Raw genomic sequence first — 26587 nt, forward strand, 5'->3', positions numbered from 1 at the left:
AAACATAAAAGTTTTTATTTTTTCGTTTTGGCCCAAATCTCTCCTGATTCTAAATATAGCTGAATCGCTTATTGGTTTCACAAAGTATGAAACTTTAGTAACTATTTTTTACAAACATTTTACGAAATTTAGCTAGATGAAAAAATTAATGTTGAAATGATGAAATCCCTTGGTTCGTATGCTGAACGCGGAAGAGGGTGTGACTTTGGCACTCACACACTCACAGCGGCGCAGAGCACTGCCCCCAAACGGCTGCAGAAGGGAAATACAGTGTGCGCCTGTACACCAGGCAGTACGGTAGAAGTCACAACAAGCATGGACTTGCCGAGATGGTGGATTCGTCCTGGGAGGAGAGGACCTCCCCTGCTGCTGCAGCTGTGGACATGAAGTTGCAATGATTTCCTAGCTATTATTGGGTAAGTCAAAGCAAGAATTAACGCTAAATATTTTGTTGAGCTGTTACGACAAGCGAACAAGGTGCTACCAAAGCACGTGTTAACATGTAAAGTCAACAAAAATCATGCCAGGGCTCCTCCAACCCATAGCCCTGCCCCAGCATCGGAAAAACAAATTCACTGATGCTACTTTTGTAATTAGCAAACCAACTAGCTAGCAAGGCTTGCAAACCTAGCCTGGGTAAACCCAGCCTCCACGCGACCTCCAGTGACGTAGAACTTGCATTACAGACATAGTATGTGACGTCATGTTGAGCGCTGGGTTCACCCAGGCCAGAGGACCCAGGCTATTGCAAACTAGCTTACAACCAGGCAAATGCAAGCAAGCCAATTGCTGTTAGCTTTGTAGCCCATTGTTAGCTAGTAGTTGCAGTCCTACAAGGAGGTTCTAAACACTTTAACAAGTTCCACTTCACTAGGACACCTGTGTGTGTGTGTGTGTGTGTGTGTGTGTGTGTGTGTGTGTGTGTGTGTGTGTGTGTGTGTGTGTGTGTGTGTGTGTGTGTGTGTGTGTGTGTGTGTGAGTGTGTGTGTTTAATAATTATCATGGGACACAAGGATTTGTGTGAGAGAGAAGGTAGCTTAATTTTGTGTCGAAAAGGCAGGATAAACACAGGTGCAAGCAAAACACTAATGAGGGTTTCCAGCTTCCAAGTTTGAAAGTTGGACACTAGTCCTTCCCCAAGAAATCAATAAAGAACATAAATTAGTCTAAACTACACCAATTATACTGTTGCTGGTGATATAATGGTTAACCAATATATCCATGCTTTAGTAGGTTTGATGCACATACTATTTAGGATTGTCAAAATGCAGATGCAGTATGCATGTGGCAAAAATAAATTGATCCTGTCGCGCTCCAAGCTATTGCTTTAACTCTGTTGCAGCAGCAGTGGGCCGGACCAATCAGCATCCAGCGGCAGCGGGCGGGATTTAGGTGTGACAACAGCGAGAAGCGAGCCCGTGATAGACAGGTGGTTCATCCAATCACCTGCCAGGTACTTTTTGAACGCATCTGCCCTTTTCAAAAGATGAAGTCCTAGATGGTTCTGTGTAACAAACCATCTGGCACGGTCAGGTTAGCAAAAACTAACCCCAAGTCAAAGCATGCTTTTGGAAAAGCAGAATGACTGACTGAGTGACTGTTAGTAGTACGCCTACATGTTAACGAAAAGCTATTGAGTAGCTTTGTTGTCCCCCACCAAATGGGGGATCGGTCTCCATTTGCGTTAGTTAGTCACATTGTAATTTTGAATTTGTGCCACTAAGGGGAGGCATATTACTACGGGGTACGGTGGCGCAGTCGGTAGCGCTGTCGCCTCACAGTTAGAAGGTCCTGAGTTCGATTCTCGCCTGGGACACTGTGAGCGCTGTGGTTGTGTTCCCCCGCATATCTTCAGTGCCTACTGCCCAGGTGGGTTATCTCGTCGTAAGGGCCTTTCTCTCTGTGTGGAGTTTGCATGTTCTCCCCGTGCTCCCCCAGGGGGTTCCTCCGTATATACCCCCCCCACTAAAAACATGCAGAAGATCAGATCGTCATCGTCATCCGACCAGTGACGACAACATCCGAAGTTGGTCCCCGGGCCGTGTACGAGAAAGCGACCACTGCTCCTGGCATGCCCCTCGGAGGAAAGGACATGCCTGGATGGGTTAAATGCAGAGGACACTTTTCACCGGCCACCGTCAGCATGAGTGTGTTGTGGCCGCATGCATGTATTGTGGTGTTCGTGTGACAATAAAAGACGGGACGGGCTTACGAGAGCATTGACAGTGAATGGGACTGATACAAGGGTAGAACTACATCACTGGTAGTGAAGTGGACATGTTTACTATTTGTGCGCTATTGTTTTTACAGCAGTGAGAGTAAATTATATTTGTTACTTCCATCCTGGGAATTTTGTGTCGTGTAAGTAGGCTACTTTTTGCTCTCACAGGGTCGCTTTCAGTGGTTCCCAGTGATGTTTGTGATGCTGCAAAGATACAACTGAATCTAGATCTGGACCCACACAATAAAACAAAGAAACATGTTGGTTACTGGGTTTGAGAAAGTGGACACTTGGACAGGCTACAACCCGACTGCAGGGATGTTTGTTATTTGCCTTCCGTAAACATAACAAAACACAGCTGATCAGGCCCGTTTACAGCCACACTGAAATCACTTTGGAATCAAATAAAAAAGGGAAATCAGATTTGAGTTTGGGGAGGGAGGGGGGATATCAGAGACAGAGGGGAAGGAGACATCCTATTTCCTACGCTCTACACGGTTATGCATCTGGCTAAATTAGATTACATTGGAACAAAACGTGAGAGCTTGTTTATAGCATATGACTTCAGTGGAAACACTTTTCTCCAGCTTCTCCCAGTGCTTTTCATGATAAGAGAAAGACAGAAGGACACTATTACAGATCCGCTCTGTGAGACGGCAAATCATTCCCATCATTCAATATTTCAAGATTTTAGAATGAAGCCTGCCAACAGCAAATTGTACTGCGGTCTCTGTCATATTTGTGGTGTGTTTGAGCATGTAGTGGGAATTTGAGACGGGACCGCCCCATGTTTACTTTTGTTTACAGTGACGACAGGATGCGGCGTGACAACTATGCACTCTGTGTGTGTGTGTGTGTGTGTGTGTGTGTGTGTGTGTGTGCGTGTGCGTGCGTGTGTGCGTGTGTGTGTGTGCGCGCGCGTGTGTGTTTGTGTCAGGATGAGCTTATACAGATTAAAACTCCTGAAAAAAGAAATGAACCAGTGAACCCTGCTGTGGAATTCTCATTGAAGACACCAATATTTGGTGATGTGCTTTGACTGTGTGTGCAGTTAGTAACTAGAGCAGTGGTTTTCAAAGTTTTTACTAGAGCCCAACTGATACTGGATTTTTTAGGCCGATGCCGATATTAGGGAGTAAAAAATAATCCGATATCGATATATCGGCCGATATTCTTATATTATATATACCAATTTATATATATATTTTTTTTCAATGATCCTTCAAATATCAAACACTTGACAAACATATGACTTGACATGACTTGAATTGAACTTTATTATCCAAAACTACATCAATGCAATGAAACGGTAGTAAACTTCACTGGGAATTTAATAATTATTATAAATAACTAGAAATAGAAAAACACAAACAGAACAAATATAAAATATAACTTGAGTTCAGAAAAAAGATCAAATATACACAACATGCTGTGTCTATAACTTAAAAAATACAAAATAAAACAATATCTGCAATATCGGCCAGCATATCGGCCGATACGATATATCGGTTATCGGCGGATAATATCGGTGGACCGATATATCGGTGGACCGATATATCGGTCGGGCTCTACTTTTTACTGACTGTATGAAATAGTAGATGTGTTGTTGTTGCCCATGCTGTTGGGCTGGTGTTGTTCACCATGTTTACATTATGTCTTGCACTATGTTTGTACTGTTGTTTGGTCCGTTGCAGCATGGGCTTGTCTTCCAAGACAAGTTTCTCCTAAGGGAGACCAAATAAAATAATCAAATCTAATATAATCTAATCTAATATAATATAATCATTTTCATAGCAAAGACTCCTAAGTTAGTCCACATTAGGGCCACAGACCCCCATTTGATGCAATTTTGTTCCCCTGCGCCAAATCCGAGATTTCTATAATTATTATTAGATATGATTTTGTCCAGAACTCCATGACTATCTTACTATTATAATAAGGTGGCCCGGGTCCGCTCCCTTTAGTCATTCTACTGTACATTCTATATGTTCTTATCAATTAAATCAAATGCTAAGGTGTTCGCTGCATTGCAATATAAGGGGAAAATATGCCTTTTTTGACTATATATATATACCGGTGTGTATATATATATGTATATATATATACTGTATATATATAATTTTTATTATGTACTTGTTTTACTTTCCAATTGTCCAAAAAGTAAATTGTTCTAATTACTGTATGTGTATCTTTTACGCAGTGGCAGTGCTTTCCGTGTTTCACTGTGACAGTGTGTAATGTTTGCCAGTTCAATTAGCTTTTGAAATATTTTGAAATGCTGCCGTTGTTATAGCAATAGTGGTCAGCCTTAGTGCCGTATGTTTCACAATCGACAGTATAAACACAGTAGAATCGTGTTCTTTATTTAAAGACCAGAACCCAACTAATATACACACATATAAGCACAAACTTCCACAGAGGGAGATCACACGCACACGCATGCACACGCACACACACACACACACACACACACACACGCCAATAGCCTATGGAGCGCTGCCAAGCCAAGGAGTCAGCAGGTCTCGTGCAGATGAAGGGGGAGGCAGAACCCAAACGTGTTTCTCATTGACTTTGTGGAGGACCAGCGTGTCTCTGCTTATGCTGGTTACTTGGCAACACCAGGCCTGAAATATCTTGTTACTAATAGGATGGTAATTACAGCAGCATTACACATGTAAGAATTGTACTTTTCCCACTATTGTTGAGTAAAGGCAGTTCTAGGGTGTGGATTCTAATTGGGGGGGGGGGGGAACTTGCTTTTGAATTCAATCACATAATATTTTGAGTGCCGTATCTTGGAGTAACTAATGTTTTTAGGCTATTGATGCAAAACAAGCTTTTGTATATTTACAACCACAACTATGAAGAGTGTTTGATTATGAAGATGTAATACATCGATTGACTTTTTTTTTTTTTTTCCATAGTAGCCATATTTTGTCTAAAAGGCAGGGTAAACACAGGAGCAACCAAAGCATTAATGAGGGTTTCCAACTTCCAATCCATTTAGGTGTTCCAATGCTGGGGCCCTCATTAATGTTTTGCTTGCACACAAAATGGCGGCTGTGAAAAAGGCCCATTGTAGAAACCTCTCAGTGCTGCTGAAGACACCTGTTTAACCATTTTTTTTTTTACGTTTATTTTCACTTATTCAGTTACATTCAACCATGCTCAAACACCTGCAGCATTTATTTATATGGCCGATAATCCACTTTAACGGCCACGGTCTGCACATACAGTACAGTACCCTACTATGTTTGGACTGTAGGGATTTGCCAATGTTTGTAAAGGCATGGCCTTATAGTGAGAGTAGGGTTAAGAAAGTCTTTACTATTATTATGATAGTATTTTCAGCACTTCCATCTGCTTGCCCTGCCGTGGCTCAGTGACTGGGTGAGACTTTGCATTGAGCTGCTCTGTGTCGATTGAACCTCCCCTTCTCTGTGCGGAACTTGCTGAATGATGCTATTTTCGCCAATTTGATCCCCAGTAAACTGTGAGAACAGACGGGCGAAAGCCACAATAAAGTCAGCAAAACCACTTAAGTCCTCAGTGTGGAATTTGTTGTGAAGACAGCCCCCCGCTGATACGGTCTCCTCCACCACGTGTTTCAGCGGAGGTGGTTGTATATAAGGCCGTTAAAGATGACTTCCTTCATCAATCTGCTTGGTGCTTTTGGGCTATAGGTGGCGGGGGAGACACGCCAGTGTTATCATTACCTAGAGGATAATCCACCAAGGATTATTACTCACGGTGTCCACATGATTTAGGAGTCTCTGCGTCTCGCTCCACACATATATGTGTGCATGCCTGGGCCTGTGTGTGTGTGTGTGTGTGTGTGTGTGTGTGCGTGTGCGTGCACACAAACACAAACACACTCAAATACACAGCGGATACTTTAAATGCCTCACTGACGTGCCGCCTTATCCTGAGTCCTCATGTTTCACGGAGGATTTATAGATTGTAGTAAGTGAGGGGGCCACAACCTAACCTGCTGTAAGTGGAGAAAGTGTTTACAGCTACGCAGAGACAAAATGAATGAGTGGAGAGGAAACCCAAAGCCAACAGTTGGCTGTATTACACAGAGTCCTCGGACAATGGAGGCCTTTCTATCTATCTTTTTATTGTCCAGGGCAGCAGGCTTTATGCAGTATCTGTCACCGTGTCTTCCTCTGTCTCATGTGACGCCAGCTCCCACATTCTTTTGGGTTAGGATGACTGAAGCCTCTCTGAGGATCAGCTGAGGTTGAGAAAGGCCTCGCTGAAGAAGAGAACATATACTTTTATAATTATTATTAGATATGATTTTGTCCAGAACTCCATGACTATCTTACTATTATAATAAGGTGGCCCGGGTCCGCTCCCTTTAGTCATTCTACATTCTATATGTTCTTATCAATTAAATCAAATGCTAAGGTGTTCCCTGCATTGCAATATAAGGGAAAAATATGCCTTTTTTGACTATATATATATACCGGTGTGTGTATATATATATATATATATATATATACACACACCGGTATATATATATATATATATACAGTTGACAACATAAACATTCTAAATTGAATCCCAGCTCACTTCCTGTTGCAGTGGTTGCTAATATGACAGGACTGATAGTCAGAACTGGCAATTCAAATATCTATCTATCTGTCTGTCTGTCTATCTATCTATCTATCTATCTATCTATCTATCTATCTATCTATCTATCTATCTATCTATAATATCTATCTATCTATTAGGGTTGCACAATATATCGGCATTCGAATCGGTATCAGCTGATGTTAGTCATTTTCTAACACATTGCAACACCATCGGTCCGATGTTGCAATGTTAATATCCATTATCGGTGTCAGACAGAATTTTCACATTGAGAGGAAACAATGCGGTAAATCTATGATTTATTGGCTTTTCCAAATGTTTTGGAAATAAAGAAATCCATTACTTTTTTCAAATTCACAGTGTTTACATGTGTTTTTCAGTATGCACACAATTTGATGATCATACAAATGTGTTTTTATACAGGTACACATCGTGTATAGATCGGTAAATATTGGTTATCGGCCAATATAAGAGCAATGTTAATATCGGTTATCAATATCGGCCAAAATGTTCATATCGGTGCATCCCTACTGTCTGTCTGTCTGTCTGTCTGTCTGTCTGTCTGTCTGTGCGTGTGTGTGTGTAGCATGACGGATTAAACCATAAGGCCACAATTTGAAATACAGTATCCTGATCTATAATCATATAGGCACCAACAGCTTCTCACATCTTTCTCTCTCAGAACCATCCGTTTTTCATTTAACTCTATTGCAAAATTGATACTTGCCTCGTTGCTGTCTAGCTTGGTCAAATTCTCTTAATGTTGTATGTTGATTTATAGGGTGTGCAAATTGCGCTCTCTCTCTCTCTCTCTCTCTCTCTCTCTCTCTCTCTCTCCCTTACACACATACTGTACTCTGTGTTCTCTCTCTCTTTCTCTCTCTCTCTCTCTGTCACACACACACACACACACACACACACACACACACACACACACACACACACACACACACACACCATCACTCTATTATTGGAATAGTGTGACGGAAAGACACACTGTGCTGTAATATACTGCTGTAGCTTGATCCAGACCTCCCATTCACTTGTTTAGCTATAAAGGTCTATGAAGTTGATATGTGTTTACATATTTGTTCACCCCTTCACTCTTTTCCAGTGACTATGGCCGCTGGCTTGACTGCTGTGTGTGTGTGTGTGTGTGTGTGTGTGTGTGTGTGACTGCTGTGTGTGTGTGTGTGTGTGTGTGTGTGTGTGTGTGTGTGTGTGTGTGTGTGTGTGTGTGTGTGTGAGTGTGTGTGTGAGTGTGTGTGTGTGTGTGTGTGTGTTCTTCTCATTGCTGAATTACACAACTTTTTCCACCCTGGGGCCTGAGAACTGGTCTGATGTGACCTGATGATTTTATTGCAGCAACAGTCCTATTGAGGAGATTCTCTCCTCTTGCCCCGCTCTCTCTCTCTCTCACACACACACACACACACACACACACACACACACACACACACACACACACACACACACACACACACACACACACACACACACTCTCTCTCTCTCTCTCTCTGTCTCTCTCGCTCTCTCACTTCCCCCTCTTTTCTCTCCCTCAACATCTGTTAATCTGCTCAGGGAATAACAGCAGACAGAGTTTTCCAAACCTCTGTGCATTTACGTGTCATGCAATTCATCATTGGTGAGTCTTGGAAGAGCACAAGTGCTGAGAAAGTCAGACTCAAACCCAGAAATGGACCCCGAACTAGAATCACATTATGCTCATCCAGTAGCCTGGAGCTAGAAATAGCTTTATTGCAGGTTTGAGGTCAGGGCGGTCAGCCCCCAAAGGGAGCAAACAACAATCATATCTGCATCTGCAAACCGTGCGTCAGTCTTTCTTCCTCCTAAATGAAAACCCAGCGCTATTCCTTTGACTTGCTCATCGTCGGTCTTAACCGTAATAAATATGTTAAAAGAGTTCATCCAGTTTAGGGGGGGATTAATGAAGGGTGCTGTGGAAAGTTGGAGGAAGTGAATGTGACCCGGTGGGGTTTCTTCTCACTCAGGTTCAGGTGGTACATCTTCTAAACGTGTGTGTGAGTTATGCCAGTGCTTTACAGAAGCACGGATACAGTCACGCCTGAGGAGAAGTGCTTTGCGTATATCAGGTGAGGCCCTGCTCCCGCGCGGCGCCAGATCAATTCCTCATGTTCCTCCGTGCGTTGCTTGAGCTTTTTTTTTCTTCCTACCGAGTTACCAACTATTGTGTGTTAGACAATGTTCCAGCAGGCTCTCTGTCTCTCGGTGTCTCCGTGTGCTTCAGTGTTGGTGTGGTGTTTTGTTGGAAACAAACTGGCTCGCCAGTACGTAAACCAATACGACTTTTTGCAAGAGGAGAAACAGCCAAGCTACTGCCTCCTCCCGCGAGCAAAAAGACTTCTCCATCAGTCTAAAACCCTTATGTCTCAGGCTAGCCCATGTCTCCATGAGTCTAAACCTCTCAGGCTAGCCCATGTAAGACTATAGCTAACCCCTTAGCCTGCTGTCATTAGACCAACATGGGAAAAGATCCTTCAGACAAATCGGCTACAGTATGTTGTTCCGTGGGAAGCCATCTTGCTTGCTGCAACCCCCCGCTCTGTCAACCACACTTGGATGGACCCCAAAGACGCCCCTCCACTAGCACAGCATAGACATCACACAGGGTCTGCGATGAGATTTGTTCGCAACTCTTTGTTTGATTTATCGTCGTGGATACAACACTGTGTGCAGCATGTGATGCTAAGACCTGTGAGAGCCTTTTGTTGGGGAGACAGGAGCGGGCACGGGATTCCTGCAGGTTTTCGGGCATGGGACCAATGGTGGAGATGTTCGTAAGTGCGGTGGGTAACTGGACTTTAGTCGGGGTGAAGGTACAAGCTCAATCATGCATGGCGTTTGGCTGCTCTTTACCAGTAATGCGTGCTTGTTACGACAAGGCTGTCTGCAAAGCCATTAACCCGGCCGCCCCTATTTTTCGACCTCGTCCAGGACGTCCTGCCCCCCGGGCCTTTCTGTTAACATCACGGTGCATCTGTGATCCATTTTGACAGCGGACAATAACGGGCACATAGAGAAAGCACATTCTCTCTGACTACTTGTCAGTGCCTATTAGCCTACATTAGCCACCCCCTCCTCTCCCCCCCTCTGCCAGCAAGCCTGGCAGTGACGCTGCCAATAAAACGTACTAATACTTTTCTCATAAGTGAGCATGATTTACTAAGCATTTCATGACAAATAAGAACATAAAGAGATTTCCACGCCTCACCATGCGCCCAAAATGATAGTAATTGCCTGTTCTGGGAAAGCCGTTACGGAACGATCCCTGAGAAAGAGAAGTGGAGTTTTGAATTTATTACTCCGGAAGAAAATGGCCTCTGCGTGTGCCTGGAAGAAACAGGTGGGCTCAGGGAGATTCAAGTAAGAAGAATTATGTTAGTATAGAACCGAAACATAACAGGGGGGAAATGGCATTTAAAGATGGCTGATGAGAGATTGAGGTTATTATTTTGGAGCCGGCCTGCGCTGTATGGTGGTGGCATTCATCATTTCTTCATTTCTGAGTCAAATATTTCTAAGGATCCATTTGATCATTTCATGAATAAAGGGCAATTGTTGCAATGTTTGTATTCTTGCAATTAAGAAATAAATAAATCTTAAGAGGCTGGGGGTTTCAATGGCTTAACACAGGGGTTTTCAAAGTCTGAGACTGTGCCTCCCAGACAAAGCTTGGAAAAAGGCACCCAAACCCCCCCCCCCCCACACACTCAATTCCTGGATGCCCTTTGGGATCATGATTATGTTATTTGATCCTATAGACATTCATCAATTGAGCCAGGATAGCCTGATATTGCTGTTTGACAGGCCTGTCTGAAGGCATTTACGGGACAGCACGGTGGCTCAGTGGTTAACACTGTTGCCTCACAGCAAGAAGGTCCCGGGTTCGAACCCCAGTCCGTCCCAGGTCCTTTCTGTGTGGAGTTTGCATGTTCTCCCCGTGTCCGTGTGGGTTTTCTCCGGGTGCTCCGGCTTCCTCCCACCATCAAAGAAAGACATGTATGTTAGGGTTAATACTCCTGTCAGTGCCCCTGACCAAGGTACTGGCAAAAGAACTGGAGTTGGTCCCTGGGCGCTGCACAGTGGCTGCCCACTGCTCCTAGTTCTAGGAAGGTTCCTAGTAGAGGATGGGTCAAATGCAGAGGTTGAATTTCCCCAAGGGGATAAATAAAGGATAACTTAACTTAACTTAACTTATTTATTAGTTTCCGACTCTGGGAAAGTGGGAAAAACCGTACAATTCCCATTCTCTTTAACCAAATCACACACATTTAGGCTATGTGATCTCCTTTTGATGAATGTAATATATTTTCACTCCCGTTCACTGAGCCTCCCCTAAAACTGTTTGGAGCCCCCCCTTGGGGAGGGCCCGCCTCCCACTTTGAAAACCTCTGGCTTAACAGATAAGTCCTGAAGGCAGCCCATACCGGATTTGCACCATGATGTGATCTTTTAAGTCGATAAAAAAAAGACGAATCAGCCAGTCAAACAGTATTACTGCCACAATGTCACAATCCCTTACTCTCTCAAGGCTATACTGTATAGAGAGGCAAAGTGACCACCTACTTCCTGCTTCAGCACTGTACCAGAGATTTTCATCCGCCATTTATTTTCCCATAGACATTTCGTAAGATGCTTATAAAAATCGTTTTACTTCATCAAACCAAACGGTTTGATGAACATTTCACTCGGACCAAAACTTAAAATCGAAAAATCCGCTTTTTTTTTTTACGTTTGTTTGCTGAAATGTTATGCGGTCTCTCCTGTTTCTAAATACATCTGAACGGTTTGGTTTGACTGAGTAAAACAATTTTAAAAGCATTTTACGAAATGTCTATGGGAAAATAAATGGTGGATGAAAATCTCTGGTACAGTGCTGAAGCAGGAAGTAGGCGGTCACTTTGCTTCTCTAGTATAGTATGACTTTACTCTGACTGGGGGAGTCTGAAACAGGGCTACTACTGCCTTGGAGAAGCATTAGGTCTACTGTACATCCGGCTATAGAGGGTATGCACAGTGCACACCCACTGGAACACGCCCCCTCAATCGGGAACGAGTGTCAAAATGAGTGTCAAGTTCCTCCCTGAGCAGCAGGTGTCACTTATCTAGGCTGATTACTGCATTCAAGCTCAGTCTTGCTGTGACTCAGTGGGCGTGACCCCACAGTGACTTCTTCCTCTGTGACATCACATGCATACCCTATAGACCAAATCACCGTGACGTCACCATGTAAACAAATTTACTTCCGGGTACCACTTGGGGAAGGCGGCAGGTTTAAATGTGCGTGTTGTCAAATAAATGCTGTCAAACCCTCTCGTTGTTTTCGGCCGACTACTTTCAATTTAAATGGTTAAACGGTTTGTGTTTGTGTGTTTGTTTTATGTAGTGTTAGCTAGCTAATAACGTTTGTTTGTCTGTCAAACTCGCTGTTTTGCAGACTCGTTAACGTAGAAGAGCCTGGTGACGCGAGGTTACGTTAACGTTACAAACAGAGCTACTTGAGCCACGTTAATTTAATTTAGCGTCAAGTCTACTCTGGTCTGGTCCAACAGGTAAATTAGCTAGTCTGGTCTCCACTAACGTTAGTGAAAGTGTTGTTATGAATGATATTAAACAACAACACAACACGGACAAACCATTTTTGTCTTCTTTGTCTGTTTTTGTCTTCAACACGTCAGTTTGTGCCGTCCACCGCCATTATAATGTGTGGACCTCAGGGGTACCCGGAAGTAAATGTAAACATCCCGCTGATTTGGTCTATACTGTCATGTTGTGACCTCCTTCCCCCGTCTCTCTTCTCATGTTCCATTAAGGCTTCACCCTGTAAAGGAGCACCAAAACAAACGGAGGGTATGAAAGACTGCAGTGTTTTCTGAGCCCACTCCTCCTGACTGCACTTGCGATTCCTTGTCAGCTGGCAGGTGTGAAGGGTGATAGGTGAGTTGATGGGATAATCCCCTTATTCTGATGGGGAAAATACACTATTGTTGTCAAACACAGCATTCCTGTTTTGTTAATGTTATATCACCACAAATACCTGTAAAATATGGAGGAAAAGTGCCCCCTATTTCCTGTTGAATGGATACTAATGGTAATTTTAGTCAGACATTTACTATATCAACTATAACAGGCCACACTGATTTGAATACATTCAAAAAAAGAAGCTCAGACGCTGGCAAAATCACAAGGAAATCCACGTAACAATTCCCATAGTTTAATATAAAAAAAAAGTGTTTCCACCATGGATAACAGAGATACACATGTCAATTCCTTCTCCCATTTTAGTGAAACGATCACTATACGACAAGTTGCATAACAGAGCAAAATCTGCTATTAATGTAAAAGAAATGTCATAAAAAGTTGTTGCGTAACATTTAGTTCTTTTCCAGCATATTATTTGATGTCCCCAAAATCATTTGAACCTGTCAGGGATGAAAGCTTCCAGTGAATGGCAGTGTGCTCGTGGCTAGTTTCCATCACATTTCTTCCCCTCTATACAGGTCCCCTCTTCTGCTTCTGCTTCTTCTTCTTCTTCTTCTCCTTCTTCTTCTTCTTCTTCTTCTTCTTCTTCTTCTTCATTCTAATAGATGCAGCGAAAAAAAAGAGGTCATTGCTGCTGCTGCTGCCTGGCCAAAAAAAGAAAAGCTTGGCTCTTTGCTCGTTGACTTTCCATTGCAAATCCAACAGGCATTCTCTCAGCCGTCCTTTTCCCTGACCACAGCTATGGCTTTGGATACAGCAGCAAGTCTGTCCTTTCTCCTTTGTGTTTGAAGATAATGCCCACTGTTTGAAGGGAAGGGAACCGAACACAGTTCAAGGGAAAATCCAGCCTAAAAGAAGACTTTGACCGTTCGGGACAGTTCAGTCTATATTTGTGACTCTTAACAACAGCGTCCCAAGACAAGTTAATAACAAGAAAAGCCACTCGTTAACTTATGCGGCGGCTCTGTTGACGATGTATGGGAGACTAACTTTGTGGACTCGTAGAATAGTTGTTTGGCTTTTGCGCCAAAATAAATGTCATGCTAATTAGCACTAGCATGACGTTTATCGAAACTTTATCTGACGTTTTAACGAAACTCTTAAGAGTTTCGAACCAGAAAATGTACCACAAAGTCAGTCTCGCTTTCATCATCCGCGAGGCAGCTCCATGCCTTGTCTCTTCTTCATGTCACAGATACATTAGTACCCTGGCTCACTGATATCTAGCGTCGGGAGTGAGTTGTTCATATTCACAAATCTAGATGGGAGTGTCTAATATCATACTGTAGGTATACGTTGAATTTTAGTTTAGGTAAGTTGGACCTTACCTTTTAAGATAAAAATAACAACTTGGCATCCCTAAACTGACTGAAAGAAAAAAGACAGAAAATTAGGACCCCCAGTTTTAAACATAATCTAATCCCCCCAAAAAAAAGAAATAAAAAAAGGGGGTCCTTCAGAGTGGTGTTCAAATCTAAACCATATGCCCGCAGGGTGGGTTTGAGCGTTTGTCTCAGCTAAAGGTCCAAAAGTCGACAAGCGCGTGGTCCTGGTCACTACCTAGAAAGTCCTGCCGTACTACCTCGCGTGTGACGTCTCCTCAGCTGCACTTGCAGGACTTGACGATCATGTTGGAGAGCTGCTCCACTTTGGGGGTGCGTCCAGAGTAGTAGAGGATGGTGAGGGGCTCCAGGTCTTGAGGGACGCAGCAGGGAGAGGCCGAGGCCTCAGGATTCAGAGTGTTGTACAGGCTCAGCAGCTGTTGGACAGACAGACAGAAAGTCACAGATCTCTAAGAACACAGCAATCTTCCCTTTTCATTTAAGCAGTATCAACAAAGTAAGGCTGCTCGATTATGGCAAAAATAATAATCACGATTATTTCTAACTGATATTGAGATCACGATTATTTAACACAATTACTCATTGACTTTGGCTTCATCATGCATAAATTGAACTTGAAAAAACCTGTCTTTTTAAATTGAGATTTTTGGTCTTTTTAATACATGTACTGGATTTCTTACATATAGTTGAACTGAAAACAAAAAAATACATTAAAATAAGAGTAAAAAAGAAAGATAAATAAATAATTGACTAAAATAATGTATAAAAAAAGAATTGCTTTATCTCGATTATCTTGTTTTCATAATTGTGGGAAAATTGTAATTAAGATTAAAATTTGATTAATTGCAGTAATGCACAGCCCTACAACAAAGTATTCCGTTATTTACAGTAGTAAATCATTTTACATTCAGTAGCTACTGATGAATTATGTTGAGCTTGTTAATTCTCTGGCTAATTCAAAGCAGTAAAATGGTTGGATTAGGCTCCCATGTCTGAAATACCATAGGTACTGGAGCACATCATTGAGAATAGGGTATGAAGTTTTATGTGTGCACTGAGCATAGCACTATAGCCTTTACAAATCCAAGAAGTCCCTTTTTTTTTAACGTGTTCTGGAAGAACAAGATCCACAAAGTGCTGCATTTTGCATTGGTATCGGACAGAAAGAATTTAAAAAAAACAAAAGGAAAAATCAAAGGCTTGTTAAACTTTGCAATGCTGTTAAACATGTTCAGAGAAAATGTTTTCAACGAAAGCGAGTAAAAAAAAAAAACGCTAGTTACAGGCTTGCCAGCTGTGAGGTCTTGGAAAATAATGTTAAATTAATGTTGTTTTTCTATGACCTCACCGTCATGGATCCCGACAACATCTCTAATCTTTTAGTAACACCACTTATTGAGACGACAAAGGCTTTGGAGTAGAACGCTTTTGCGCTACAAGTCATTTTTTAAAAGGTTGGATAAACATCGTGACTACAAGAATGCATTGAACACATGTTTTATTGCAATTGCAATTTAATTATGTTTGTTAATGGCAATGATGATTGCAATAAAATGTGTGTGCATGTGTGATGATAGGCTGGGTAATCTTAACTCTAACTAAAGTGTTTTAATAAGCGATTGTGCGTGTTGGATGAAAAGATTTGTTGAGAGTGAAGAGTGATGTCACATGAGGGCCATCAGCTATAAGAGTTATTCCCACAGACAAAAAAAACAAACTCCCACAGGCATTTCAGATATGGACAGTTCAAGAAGGACTTAAATAAAAATCCTTCTGTCACTTAAGTGATGAGGACATACAGTAGACACCTAAATCATCCATGTGTCGGTGGCGCACTCTTGTCTCGCACACTGGCCTCACAGCAAGAAGGTCCTGGGTTCGATTCGACACAGGGGGAATCTCTCCCCATGTCTTCGGTGTATGGTGGTACCCAGGTGGGTTATCTCGTGAGAAAGGGCCTTTCTGTGTGGAGTTTGCATGTTCTCCCCAAGGGTTTCCTCCATAAATAACCCCCCACTAAAAATATGCCAGAAGATCATCGTCTGACCAGCAGCGGGTAGAAGAAGTTGGTCCGTGGGTGCTCCACTGCAGTCTGCAGCTGGCCTGACCATGGAGGAGGACGAGCCAGGACGGGTCCAATTTCACTGCGATATCTGTCAGTGTCTGTGACTAATAAAGACGGTGTCTGTCCATCCAATTGTATCTCAAAAAGGAGAAAATGCCAACTTAACGTAGATCTAATGGTAAAAGGTAAGTAATTTAAAATTATAAGTATACCAGGGTTGTTCATACTGTGCTGTGTGTGGTGTCAGAGCTCCTCAGGTAAGTATATCAGCGTTGTTCTTACCGTGCTGTGTGTGGTATCAGAGCTCCTCAGGTAAGGGCACGGCCCGGAGCAATAGTTGGCAAAGTAGCCCCTGGGCTCGTGGATCCACTTCCAGTCCAGGTCGCGCCGAAAATCGATGTAGAGCTGGCGAACGCAGCAGTTCTCCTCCATGTTTCTGTGACGAGGGAGCACAACAGAACTCTGTCACATCCGTAAAATATGTCGCAAAGAGAGATCGACTCTGGAGTTTAACCTAATGAGCTCGAAAAAAGGATTAGGTCCATCTAAAATTAAAATAAATGTTCGCAATTCACATTTGCGATGAAATCAAAAATTCAAGAACTAAGAGAGTCACATTAGAGTATTATTATAGGAGTATATTGAAATTCAATATATCACAATATGTTTGCCTGGGTCCAGACCTTTGAATCCACCCAAAGGTGGAAATGAGTGTAACGTGTTGACAATTCAGTCTGATATCAGGTTAACAATACTGTAGCATGTAGCAGAAAAATAATTTGAGGTATTAACTCCATTGTATTCTACTGTAGTAATCACAAGTGATATGGCTTGCTCATCACAATTTCACAAACTCTCCATCACAAATGACATTATTTCCATTTTGTAATGACATTTTTAAATTAGTTTACATTATACAGTAGCAAGCCAGTGCCATTGCTAAAAAGAGTTGTGGCTCAGAAATGAAGCTTTTATCAAGGTTGTATCGAATAGTGAAGCACATATCGCATATCGAATGGTACGGTGAGATAAAAAATGTAATTTTCTTCTGCCTTACGAGAAACAGTAGTTTGTGTCCAGCGCTCTCTTGCGTCGGCGTGTGGTCTGCGTGCTCAGACGGTGGGGTGGGATCATCATGAGGATAAGGTGAGGCAGGTACTGGTCCTTCTGCTTCTTCAAACGACCCAGATCCCAGCGGGTTTGCTCCTCATACTCTCCCTCCACCCCTTTGGGAAAGAATGGGCAGTCAGATGTCCAGATAGTCGTACTCAAGACATGATCAAAGGTGCTAAAGGAACAATCTAGTGGCTCTTTGCTTCATAGTTTCCCCTCTCGGCTGCGTTAAATCTGATGGACAATCGAGCCGAGTTTACATTTGGCATAATTATTTAGTCTGAAACTGTCGTCCTTGACGTGTTTTTGACATGATGCATAAATGGAGGGCATTGTTGAAGTCAATGACTGGATCTTTCCTAAACAACGAGGAAAAACTGCTGAACAATTAGATGTCCCGCTTTACTCAAGTTGATTTGAGCCCAAAATATTGTTTAGAAAAGGACAAATCAAATGGTTTTGTTGCCATGCTTCTGAGGCAAAAGCTATGCCAGCACCTAAATCAGCTGGAAGTGTGTGTGTGTGTGGGGGGGGGGGGGGATTTGGCTATTTGTGCCTTAATTAAAAGCTGATTTGACAAAGGTCATGAGGAAATCCTACAACTTGTACTTTCAATTGCTGATTGCCATGAGTATTTCATGTGATCCATTACATCTCTACACAAACGGGAGGGACTGCAAGAAGAATTTTGAATGATGAAAAGAAAAAGATCAAATCAAAAGAGATATTGATGTCTGATTGTCTGGCATGACCTAATAAACAACAGAATGTAGGAGATTACCTTTAAACTTCACGTCTAGCACCTCGTTCACATTGTCGATGATGTCACCATTTGGGTTGAACGTGTGGCAGGGACAATGCACACTGATTTCCAAACCCAAATTGGTTCCTGATGGTAATCAGTGACAGAAAAGAATCAGCATGGTCAGAATTCTCAGTCTTGTATAGTGTTTTGCAAAAAAGAATCTCAAGGCGTTAGACAAAAACAGTCCTCTTTTTTGGACATTAAAAAGGATCAGCTGATGGGATGATTATTTTTTATTGTTTATGAAAGGTGGTAAAGTCGGTCTCACCTCTGTTTATCAGCCACTCCCGCACTGTTTCAGTCACGTCGAAGGAGATCCATTCTTGAGTGCCTTTGGTCAGCACGTTCTTGGCTCCAATGTAGCGTTGTTTTGCAATGTGTTCGTTTGGCCTCAGGATCTGCAAACAAATAATGAACTGTCACTCTGAAATAATAAACCAACGTTAGCTAATAGAGTCATTCGTGTTGTCAGAACACTGAGACACCAACAAAATAACACGTAAACCAGTGGACAACACGACAAAGCTGATGCTACTGAAAGAGCCCCTCAATGCCAATAGGCAATTACTTGTGAAAGATTATCTTCTCTTTATTAGTTAAAATTGGCTAAGTGGGTGGTGTCTGTGGCGGTGTCAGTCACGATTGTGATGACATCGGTGATGAGCAACTGTGATGTCATCAGTAAATGTCACTCGAGTAATTGTGACGTCATCAGCGATGTAATAAATCCTTCCTGGTATGAGCCGATGGCACACAGTTGCACGATGGTGGGTGGGCACTGTCTGTCTGTCTGTCAGTCCAGAGTCTCCCTAGTAATTCAAAAATCTGGCTCTGTTAGGTCACCCGCAGGGGTGCTCTTTACACTTCCTGAAAGATTCAGCGCGATCACACGTAAAATGACATAGCTGTGGCCGAACACAATTTCTGCTCACTCACTCACTTTACTCACTCACTCACTGACTCACTCACTCACTCACTCACTCACTCACTCACTCACAGAGACAAGTATAATTCCATCACTCAGCTTGGAGCCCCTTAGTAACGCCCTAATGAACGCATATATTTTAGTACAAACTCTTGATGAAGTGGTCTGGTGTGACTGGATAAAGAGGTCTGGTGGGACTGGATAACCAAAAGAGGTTTCTTGTGGGCTGCCAGTGGCCTGCTCGCTGATGCTGCACTAACAGTAACACGGTCTGGCTTCTGAAAACATTGTACAGGCCTGTCAAGCTTTCTGGTTTTTGGTCTGGCTGCTACCCACGCCTTTAGCCACAATCTGGTTATCCTTGGCTTCTTTTCTCATGTAGGGTCTGAAAAGATGTGGTTGGAGAAGAAGTAACCAGATTAGGGTATACTCTTGACAGTCTACAATTGAAGTATAGCTGTCCTCCCGCATACAGTGATTCGTTCTGGGCAGTGAGCAACAGATGGAAGATTGGCTTTTGGACCTACTTGTTGCCTTGACTTGTTGGCTTTGGCTAGACATGACTGGACTTGGTAGAAGGACATGGAAACGGTACCTTTACACACCTGGTAGAGCTCAATCCGCTGTTCATTCCTCTTGGCACTTGGGTTTGGAACCCTCCGAGCACGGAACTCTGCTCTGAACAGGTTGGTGGAGTTCCTTTCCATGGCGGACACGTTGAAGCGGAAAACTTTGGAGGTGATACCTTTTGGGCAGTAAGGCAGATCATCTGCAACAGAGAGGAGAAAACGCAAATGTCACATTTTTAGAAAGTGAACAAGTCCTCTTCTGTTGATTATTTTCGTGGTTGTGCTCCTTTCAGACAATGGCAGGGAATCATTTCAATGTAGTAACTCTTAACATTTAGCTATAACTTTTAAAACATCACACCGCATTTAACATCACATCTTCCATAACCATACATATCACATTACACTGACTATCTTGTGGGAACACGTTCCTCTGCAAAAACAATTTTCATCGTTTGAAAGAAGGAATACAAAAATATGTGTTCTTCATAACTGAGAAGACAACATGTTGCCTCAAAACTAAAACATTCTGCGAAGGTTACTGAAATGGTGTCTTTGAGCACTGGCTCAGAGACACAGAGGTAGTGGTGATGATTGATCAATGTGCAGTTGACAATGCATAGCTGTGAATGGCTAACAGTTAATGGCTGACACTAGATTTATTTGCTATAGTGACACAGTGTGTCGTTAATATTGCGGCCGGCCCTATCAAAATTCCTCAGTGGTTCTCTTACACATTTTGGCCATATCTGGTAGAAATGGGAATGTGCTGTAATAGCATCATTATTCAGCTTAGCATGACTTCACCTCTGTGGTATCTGCATATCAAAAACTCTGCTATCCTTGGTCCCAGAGACCACTTTTTGGACCCGGTCGAAAACCCCCTCTGACCACGATGACTTCTCCACAGCCCCAACCTCAGTCATTGGTATATATATGCCAGACACTGTGCGCGTGCCATTCTATAAAAGGAAACCTTTCCAATGATTGAAGGTGTCCAGCCTCTCAATACAGTCATTTGCCTTTCTTCCTGCAGCTTTCTGCTTCGTTTGCACCTGTCAGGGATTTGTGCCGGTTCACAGAGCTGCCTCAGATCCGCCAAAGGTCAACAGTTTACCTACTAGCACTTTTCAGCAGAGCTGTCAAACGCAAATGTATGTTTGCCCACATTAACCTGAGGAAAGAGAGTGATGTCACTGGCTTCAAGTCAAAAATTGATTCCACAATGGCCGCCTTCTGGACCTGTTGGACTAAAAAGGGGCAACACCCTATGGTGGCCGTGTCTTCACAACCACTGGCATCATTCGCCAACTGTTTCTGCCAGATCTTTAACCGCAGTTCCCCTCCTCAACTACATGGGCAGTGCTGTCTATGCAAACACAGGAAGTTGGCCCTCTCAGTCTCTCACCTCCTTCTGAAACACCTTGAGTAGGTGACTCATGGCTACTCCAGAGAGGTAGAAAACTATATTAAAAGAGTAAGGTGTACGTTAAGTCTGGCCAAACTGTTAGATAGTCAAGTGTTTCCTGAAAGGAAATCATACTGTGGTTCACACTCATTATTTGTCATGGCATGGAGTCGTGAATTGGCAGTAAACACCAAACTATTAATTCAACTTGCATTTAGATTTGTAGTTAGTTTATTTAAATGTATAAAGTCAGATTATTATGGAACTCATATTAATGTATAAAGGCCCAATGAGAAATTTGTGTATGACATATCCTAATGCAACAAAGTTATGGAAGGCTATTGATTGGTCACCGTCTGTACATTTGTTTCATCATTTGTTTGTTTCTGACAAAACTTTAAAAATGACACATTTTACCACTCCGGTCTGGCATTTTCAAACTTACACTGATTGGCCCAATGGGGGAGCTCCAAGTACAAATCAAGACAAGGTGACAGTTACTGATTGGCCCATAGGGGGGGACTGCATCATTTGTAGGGGACTTTTTTTTTTTTTTTTTTGCGTTGTAGTTTGAAGTTTTGTTATATTATACAGAGTGAAAGCTATGCTTGGCAAGATTTTCAGGTAAAAATACACCTGTCTTACCTGCCTAGATCACAAAGAAGGGCTGTAAATTGAGAAGAGCATCCCATCCCCCTTGATTGAGACCCTGTAGATTTGCCCTTTTGGCCTAATTAAATTCTGGTCTTCGGTATGGACACTTCTCCAGCCACAGGAAGTGATGAATTGAAACTTACGAGTGAAGCAGTGAGCCAACACTGTCCAGAGAAAGCTGGCCTCACGATGTTAGATCTTTTGCCTCTCTCGTCCCTTTAGTAAAGCAATAACAGACTGAGCGGGTTGGTAAATATGAGCATGTGCAGTTTAGTGACATCACATCGCCACTTGGTTGATGTCTGGGCAGTTCAAATTGTGCAAAGTTGCTTAGTGCAGCTTTAAAGTTTGTGTTTTTTTACATGCCTTTTGATTTAATTTAGTTTCTTGGTCTTTCAACATTTAATCTTAATATGTAAATACTGGAGTAAAACAGACCTGTATTTTGAGTTATGATGGGAAATGTTTAAGATCTAAAATACTTATTTCCCATATACAGTCAAACTGGGGGGGGGGGGGGTCATGAATTTATACACAAAACTTATTTGATCAAATTATTTCCAGAAAGTTTCTTTAAAATGGTGTGTTACTTTGCTGAAGTAGATAAGCCAGATGTTACTCTGCTGAAGTAGATAACCCAGATGTTACTCTGCTGAAGTAGATAACCCAGATCTGTGTTAGCCTGATATCAGACTGAATTGTCAACTCGTTGCACTCCATTTCCTTCTTCAGAAGCAGCCAACTCAGTGGAGTGGGCGGAGTCCAAGGCAAAGCCTGTGTACCACAACTTCAATTCATTCCTTTGCCTAATGATGGGAGCACTGTAAAGTGCTGTACAATCATAGCCTTTTCATTTGAAATGAGCTGAGGCAGTGGAGAAATGAATAGTCCAGACAGAGACGAGAAAGAGGTTTCAGCATCGTGCATCTGAAAGTGATCCACCTTGCCTTCTGCAGCATATGCAAAAGCCATTAAGCAGTCTCAGTGAGCGTGGTAAGTATACACGTGGATATACACGCTAGGGCTGCACAATTAATCGTATTTTCATCGTCATCGCAATATGAACATGCGCAATAAACACATCGCAAAGACTGCCTGAAATGCAATGAATAACAAAAGTGATTTTATTTACACACATCATTCATTCCCAATCAGCATGTGCTCGTTTTGTCTTGTGTTGTAAATCCAGCGTACACCTTTCCCTTGCAGCGGTGTGCTCCGCCCCTCTGCCAAAGCCCAAACGCGCTGTGTAGTTTCAGCTAGAGTCAGTGTGTAATGTGTATTACATTCCTTTATTCAGGCTATTCAATGTTTGGTGCCTATGTTAGCAGTATTAAACCAGAAAGACATAGGAACTGTATAGCTAATGTGCATACTTCAATGTTTGTTTATTTATGGCAAGCCATATCGTCATCGCAATATTGAACAATGTTATCGCACATCGCAGAATTCCCTCATATCGTGCAGGCCTAATACACGCTATTGACAAAATGCATTGTGCCAAGTATGAGATCATCAGCCCATTTTAAAAAACTTGTCAAATAAGCTTGGACACCTTTTTATGCCTGACAGTGTGAAGATGGACAAACAATAATCCCTTGGAAATAGAAGTATTGATATATTCAGCATCCTGTCTAAGGCAAACACACATACATGTACCATATACTTAAACAGCACTAATAATCTCTTCAACTCTTGTCCGTGTTTCTCCCATTGGTCCTGCACTTTTCTGCTAATCATTATCAAATAAAGCACAAATGCCATAAAATGATTACACTAAAAACACAGAATGATCAGTCTTTCAGTGTGCGTAACTATTTTACAAGTTTTATGTGAATCTTATTTCTGTGCACTTGGGGCTATTTGTGGCTTAACCACCAGGCAGCCCAACTTGAGGCACCTACTGTGCGTTGCTTTTTTTTGTCAAAACCACTTTGTGAGATTCAAACCAGAACGTTGCTGAGGGGAAAATAGGTCTTTTGAGAAACACCTGTTGATTTCAAAGGGACTGTGATGCAATGGTCTTGGCTTGGCTCTGGACCATGAGGCCCTCCTCCAGCTCTTACACATGCATGACATTGATCCTATTTTACTTCTCTGTGATTCATGCTCAGTTGGACCACATATTGTATGAGCTTCCTTTAAGTGCTGACACATGTCCATATCAGCGCAGGATGTGTGAAAAAAAACAACATTTCAAATTCTGTTTAGTACTACCGTATTAACAAAATAGTTTCTTTATTTTCTCATCTCAGAGAGCTCTTCTAAACCAGTCAATGAATGTAACACTGATGACATAATGTTACCTATGTACCTTGTGGCAATCAAATCAGGGGAATTTTGAATGAGCGGTAACTGATGTAATGCTCCCACCCATGGGCAAGTCATTGGCGTGTGTGTGTAGTGTAGTATGTGGTGGGGGGGTAAGCCCTCACCAATACCCCCTCCCCCTTTCTTAGGCAGTCAAAATCCAGAGGAGAGGGAACTCTCCGACCAGCCTAATGGGGACTGGGGAGGTCCTTCCATCGGCTAACTTTTCCTGTCCACCTCTGTTAACTTTTCCTATTCCTTCTCTTAAAGGCATCCCCATCCGCCCATGCAGATGTCCCTCTCATTTGGGCCTGACTGGAACGGAAATGGGAACATCTGGGGAGAGGGACAGGATCCATGGAGATGGGGGGAAAAAGAAGAGGACGAGTGGAGGGAGGAGTAGGAGGAGAGTTACTTTCCTGGAACACTGGTGCTGGATTAAAACAGGTTGGTGAGCGGTACGGTAACCAAGCTCATAAATTCATCCTCCAAGTGGATAGTCTAGTGGAGTTTTTACAACCCCCCAGAATAAACACTTAAATAAACGAAGATCTCCAGTCCCTTTGGCCTTTTCAAAGCAGGTAACTCATAAGTGGTGGTTCACAAATGTTTTTGAACACAAAAATCCTTATTTTGTGCAGCAGACAAGTACTCAGTAATGAAGCTGCGAGTTGCTCAAGCTGAGGACCAAACGCCACTCACACTTTAGACTGATATAAGACGTTGGTTGTTGTTTTGAGGATGACGCGTCGGCAGCCACACAGGCTGTTGGCGCACACTCTTGATTCCGTGCGTAATTACGCAGCGCACCAAAGCGTTGATTGCTGAAATGAAAACGACGTAAGGCTAGGAAAGTTACGTGAGGAATTGCAATACTCACTGTTTTCTGGCGGTCCGTAGACCATGTTGAACTTGTATATCTCTTTGGCGTAGTACTCTGTCTCTGTGTTGTCCTGGCCGCAACTTTGCTGCCGATCCCTCCCCAGCTCCTCAAGTAGCTCCCTGGTGCTGTTATACAATGCTTGGAGTTGATACGGGATTTGACTTGGTCCGAGCGAGTGTGGTGGACTTGTCAGTCGCAGTTTGCTCAAAATTTGACCTCGGATCGCTTCGACTCTCTTCCTTTTCACATGGTCGATATCCACGGTGGCACACGTTGACAGGGATAAACTCAAAGTCGCGCAGTTGAGGAGGAGGACAAACAGAAAAGCCTTACCCAAATGCATCTTTCTCTTTGCATTTGGTTCGGTCAGGAGTTGAAGGAGAAGATTCACAGGCGAGGTTAGTGTGAATTAGCCTTGGAAATCAAAGTGGCCCGGTGTTCTTTGATCTTTTAACTTCCCGTGGAACTAATTAAGAGAAAATCCCAGCTTAATTCGCTTTCTTGTGGCAGTCCCTTTCCTTGTTTGTTATCAGGAGAAATCCAGGTATGCGTTCGCCCATTAGACATCATTCAGTTTCAAGTCCAGCACGACAGAAACTCCACCGCATATATGACATTTATCGGGGATAAATATCCATGCAGAATTTCTACAGAGGCTTTCCTTTTGCATTCTTGTGCTCAATCCAATCGATTTACCTTTTTTCCGTTTCTTTCTCATTAACAAAAACTGCCACTTTGTCTCAAGAGCAGCGGTGAAGTAGACCACAGACTGTCACGTTAACGAGGTATATGCGACTATGAGCAGTCCGTATGGCCTCACGTGTGTTTTATACCACTAGTTCTGACGTTTGATGGAGGAGGGACCGCAAGACATCCCATAGAGCCCTGATCACAAGTCTGCAGCCTTTGATGCGCAGCGCCACTCACGCACCAGACAGCCACAGCCAGTGAGTAAAGCTGTGTGACAAAAATAATACGCTACTGTGGGTTACTTTCTGACCACGTTATTTACGTGGACACGTTTACACGTAGTGGGAGAGTTTCAATTTAGGATAATTTATGTATTTTTTTTAAAGAGCCCTCACGAATTTAACATGCTTTGTCGATGTAGACTATATATTTTACTTGTTTAGCTCGATACCATTCATTTACTGTGATTATCACAGTATCACAATGTGATATTGCTGAGATAGATTGCTGCTATTAATTGAGACAACCGGGTCATACACCCTCTAGTGGTAAACTTTCGTCATTGCAACTACTCACTTTATCTGACAGTCCTATAAGAGATTCCCCTTTCCCTCTTCCTAAATTCCCGCTATAGTTTTCTGACAGTGAATTGCACATGACTTTTTTTCTGTTGTTAAAGTGTTTATTGAGGCTGAAAGCCAAACGCTCAACTTTTCCTTTCCAATAAATTTTTGTTGGTAATCCCTCCCATGGGTGGATTCAGGCAAGGACAGCTGTTCAAAACCAAATGCTACAACAGACAGAACAGACAGTAACATAAGAATGTAGGACTAACTGCCATAGCATCTGAACTAGAAGCACTGTGAAATAAATCACCTAATTCAAGCATTATGTATCTCCTTTTAGCTTGAGAAAAATGTCATAGAGACAATAAGAATAAAGCATCTCAGAGGATGCTGTGATTGATTTGACTGTGCA

The 26587-nt window shown here is 42.6% G+C and overlaps 1 protein-coding gene and 1 long non-coding RNA gene across 2 annotated transcripts; one reads left to right on the plus strand and one right to left on the minus strand.

Moving 5' to 3' along the window:
* Window positions 1-343: 343 nt before the first annotated feature.
* On the plus strand, window positions 344-24496 carry LOC310781901. The gene is made up of 4 exons (XR_014552989.1): window positions 344-416; window positions 1343-1453; window positions 12676-12799; window positions 24307-24496. It is a non-coding gene; the product is annotated as an uncharacterized lncRNA (long non-coding RNA).
* On the minus strand, window positions 13039-25677 carry LOC310781900 (transforming growth factor beta-3 proprotein-like). The gene is made up of 7 exons (XM_083642540.1): window positions 24917-25677; window positions 19701-19864; window positions 18439-18568; window positions 18147-18254; window positions 17310-17478; window positions 16535-16688; window positions 13039-14603 (listed from the first exon to the last, which is right to left on the minus strand). The coding sequence occupies exons 1-7, from the start codon at window positions 25260-25262 to the stop codon at window positions 14445-14447; spliced, it is 1230 nt and encodes a 409-aa protein (XP_083498666.1). The 5' UTR covers window positions 25263-25677; the 3' UTR covers window positions 13039-14444.
* Between the last annotated feature and the right edge of the window lie 910 nt (window positions 25678-26587).

This window comes from Poromitra crassiceps (assembly GCF_964638095.1).
Source record: "Poromitra crassiceps genome assembly, chromosome: 9".
NCBI classification, from domain to species: domain Eukaryota; kingdom Metazoa; phylum Chordata; class Actinopteri; order Beryciformes; family Melamphaidae; genus Poromitra; species Poromitra crassiceps.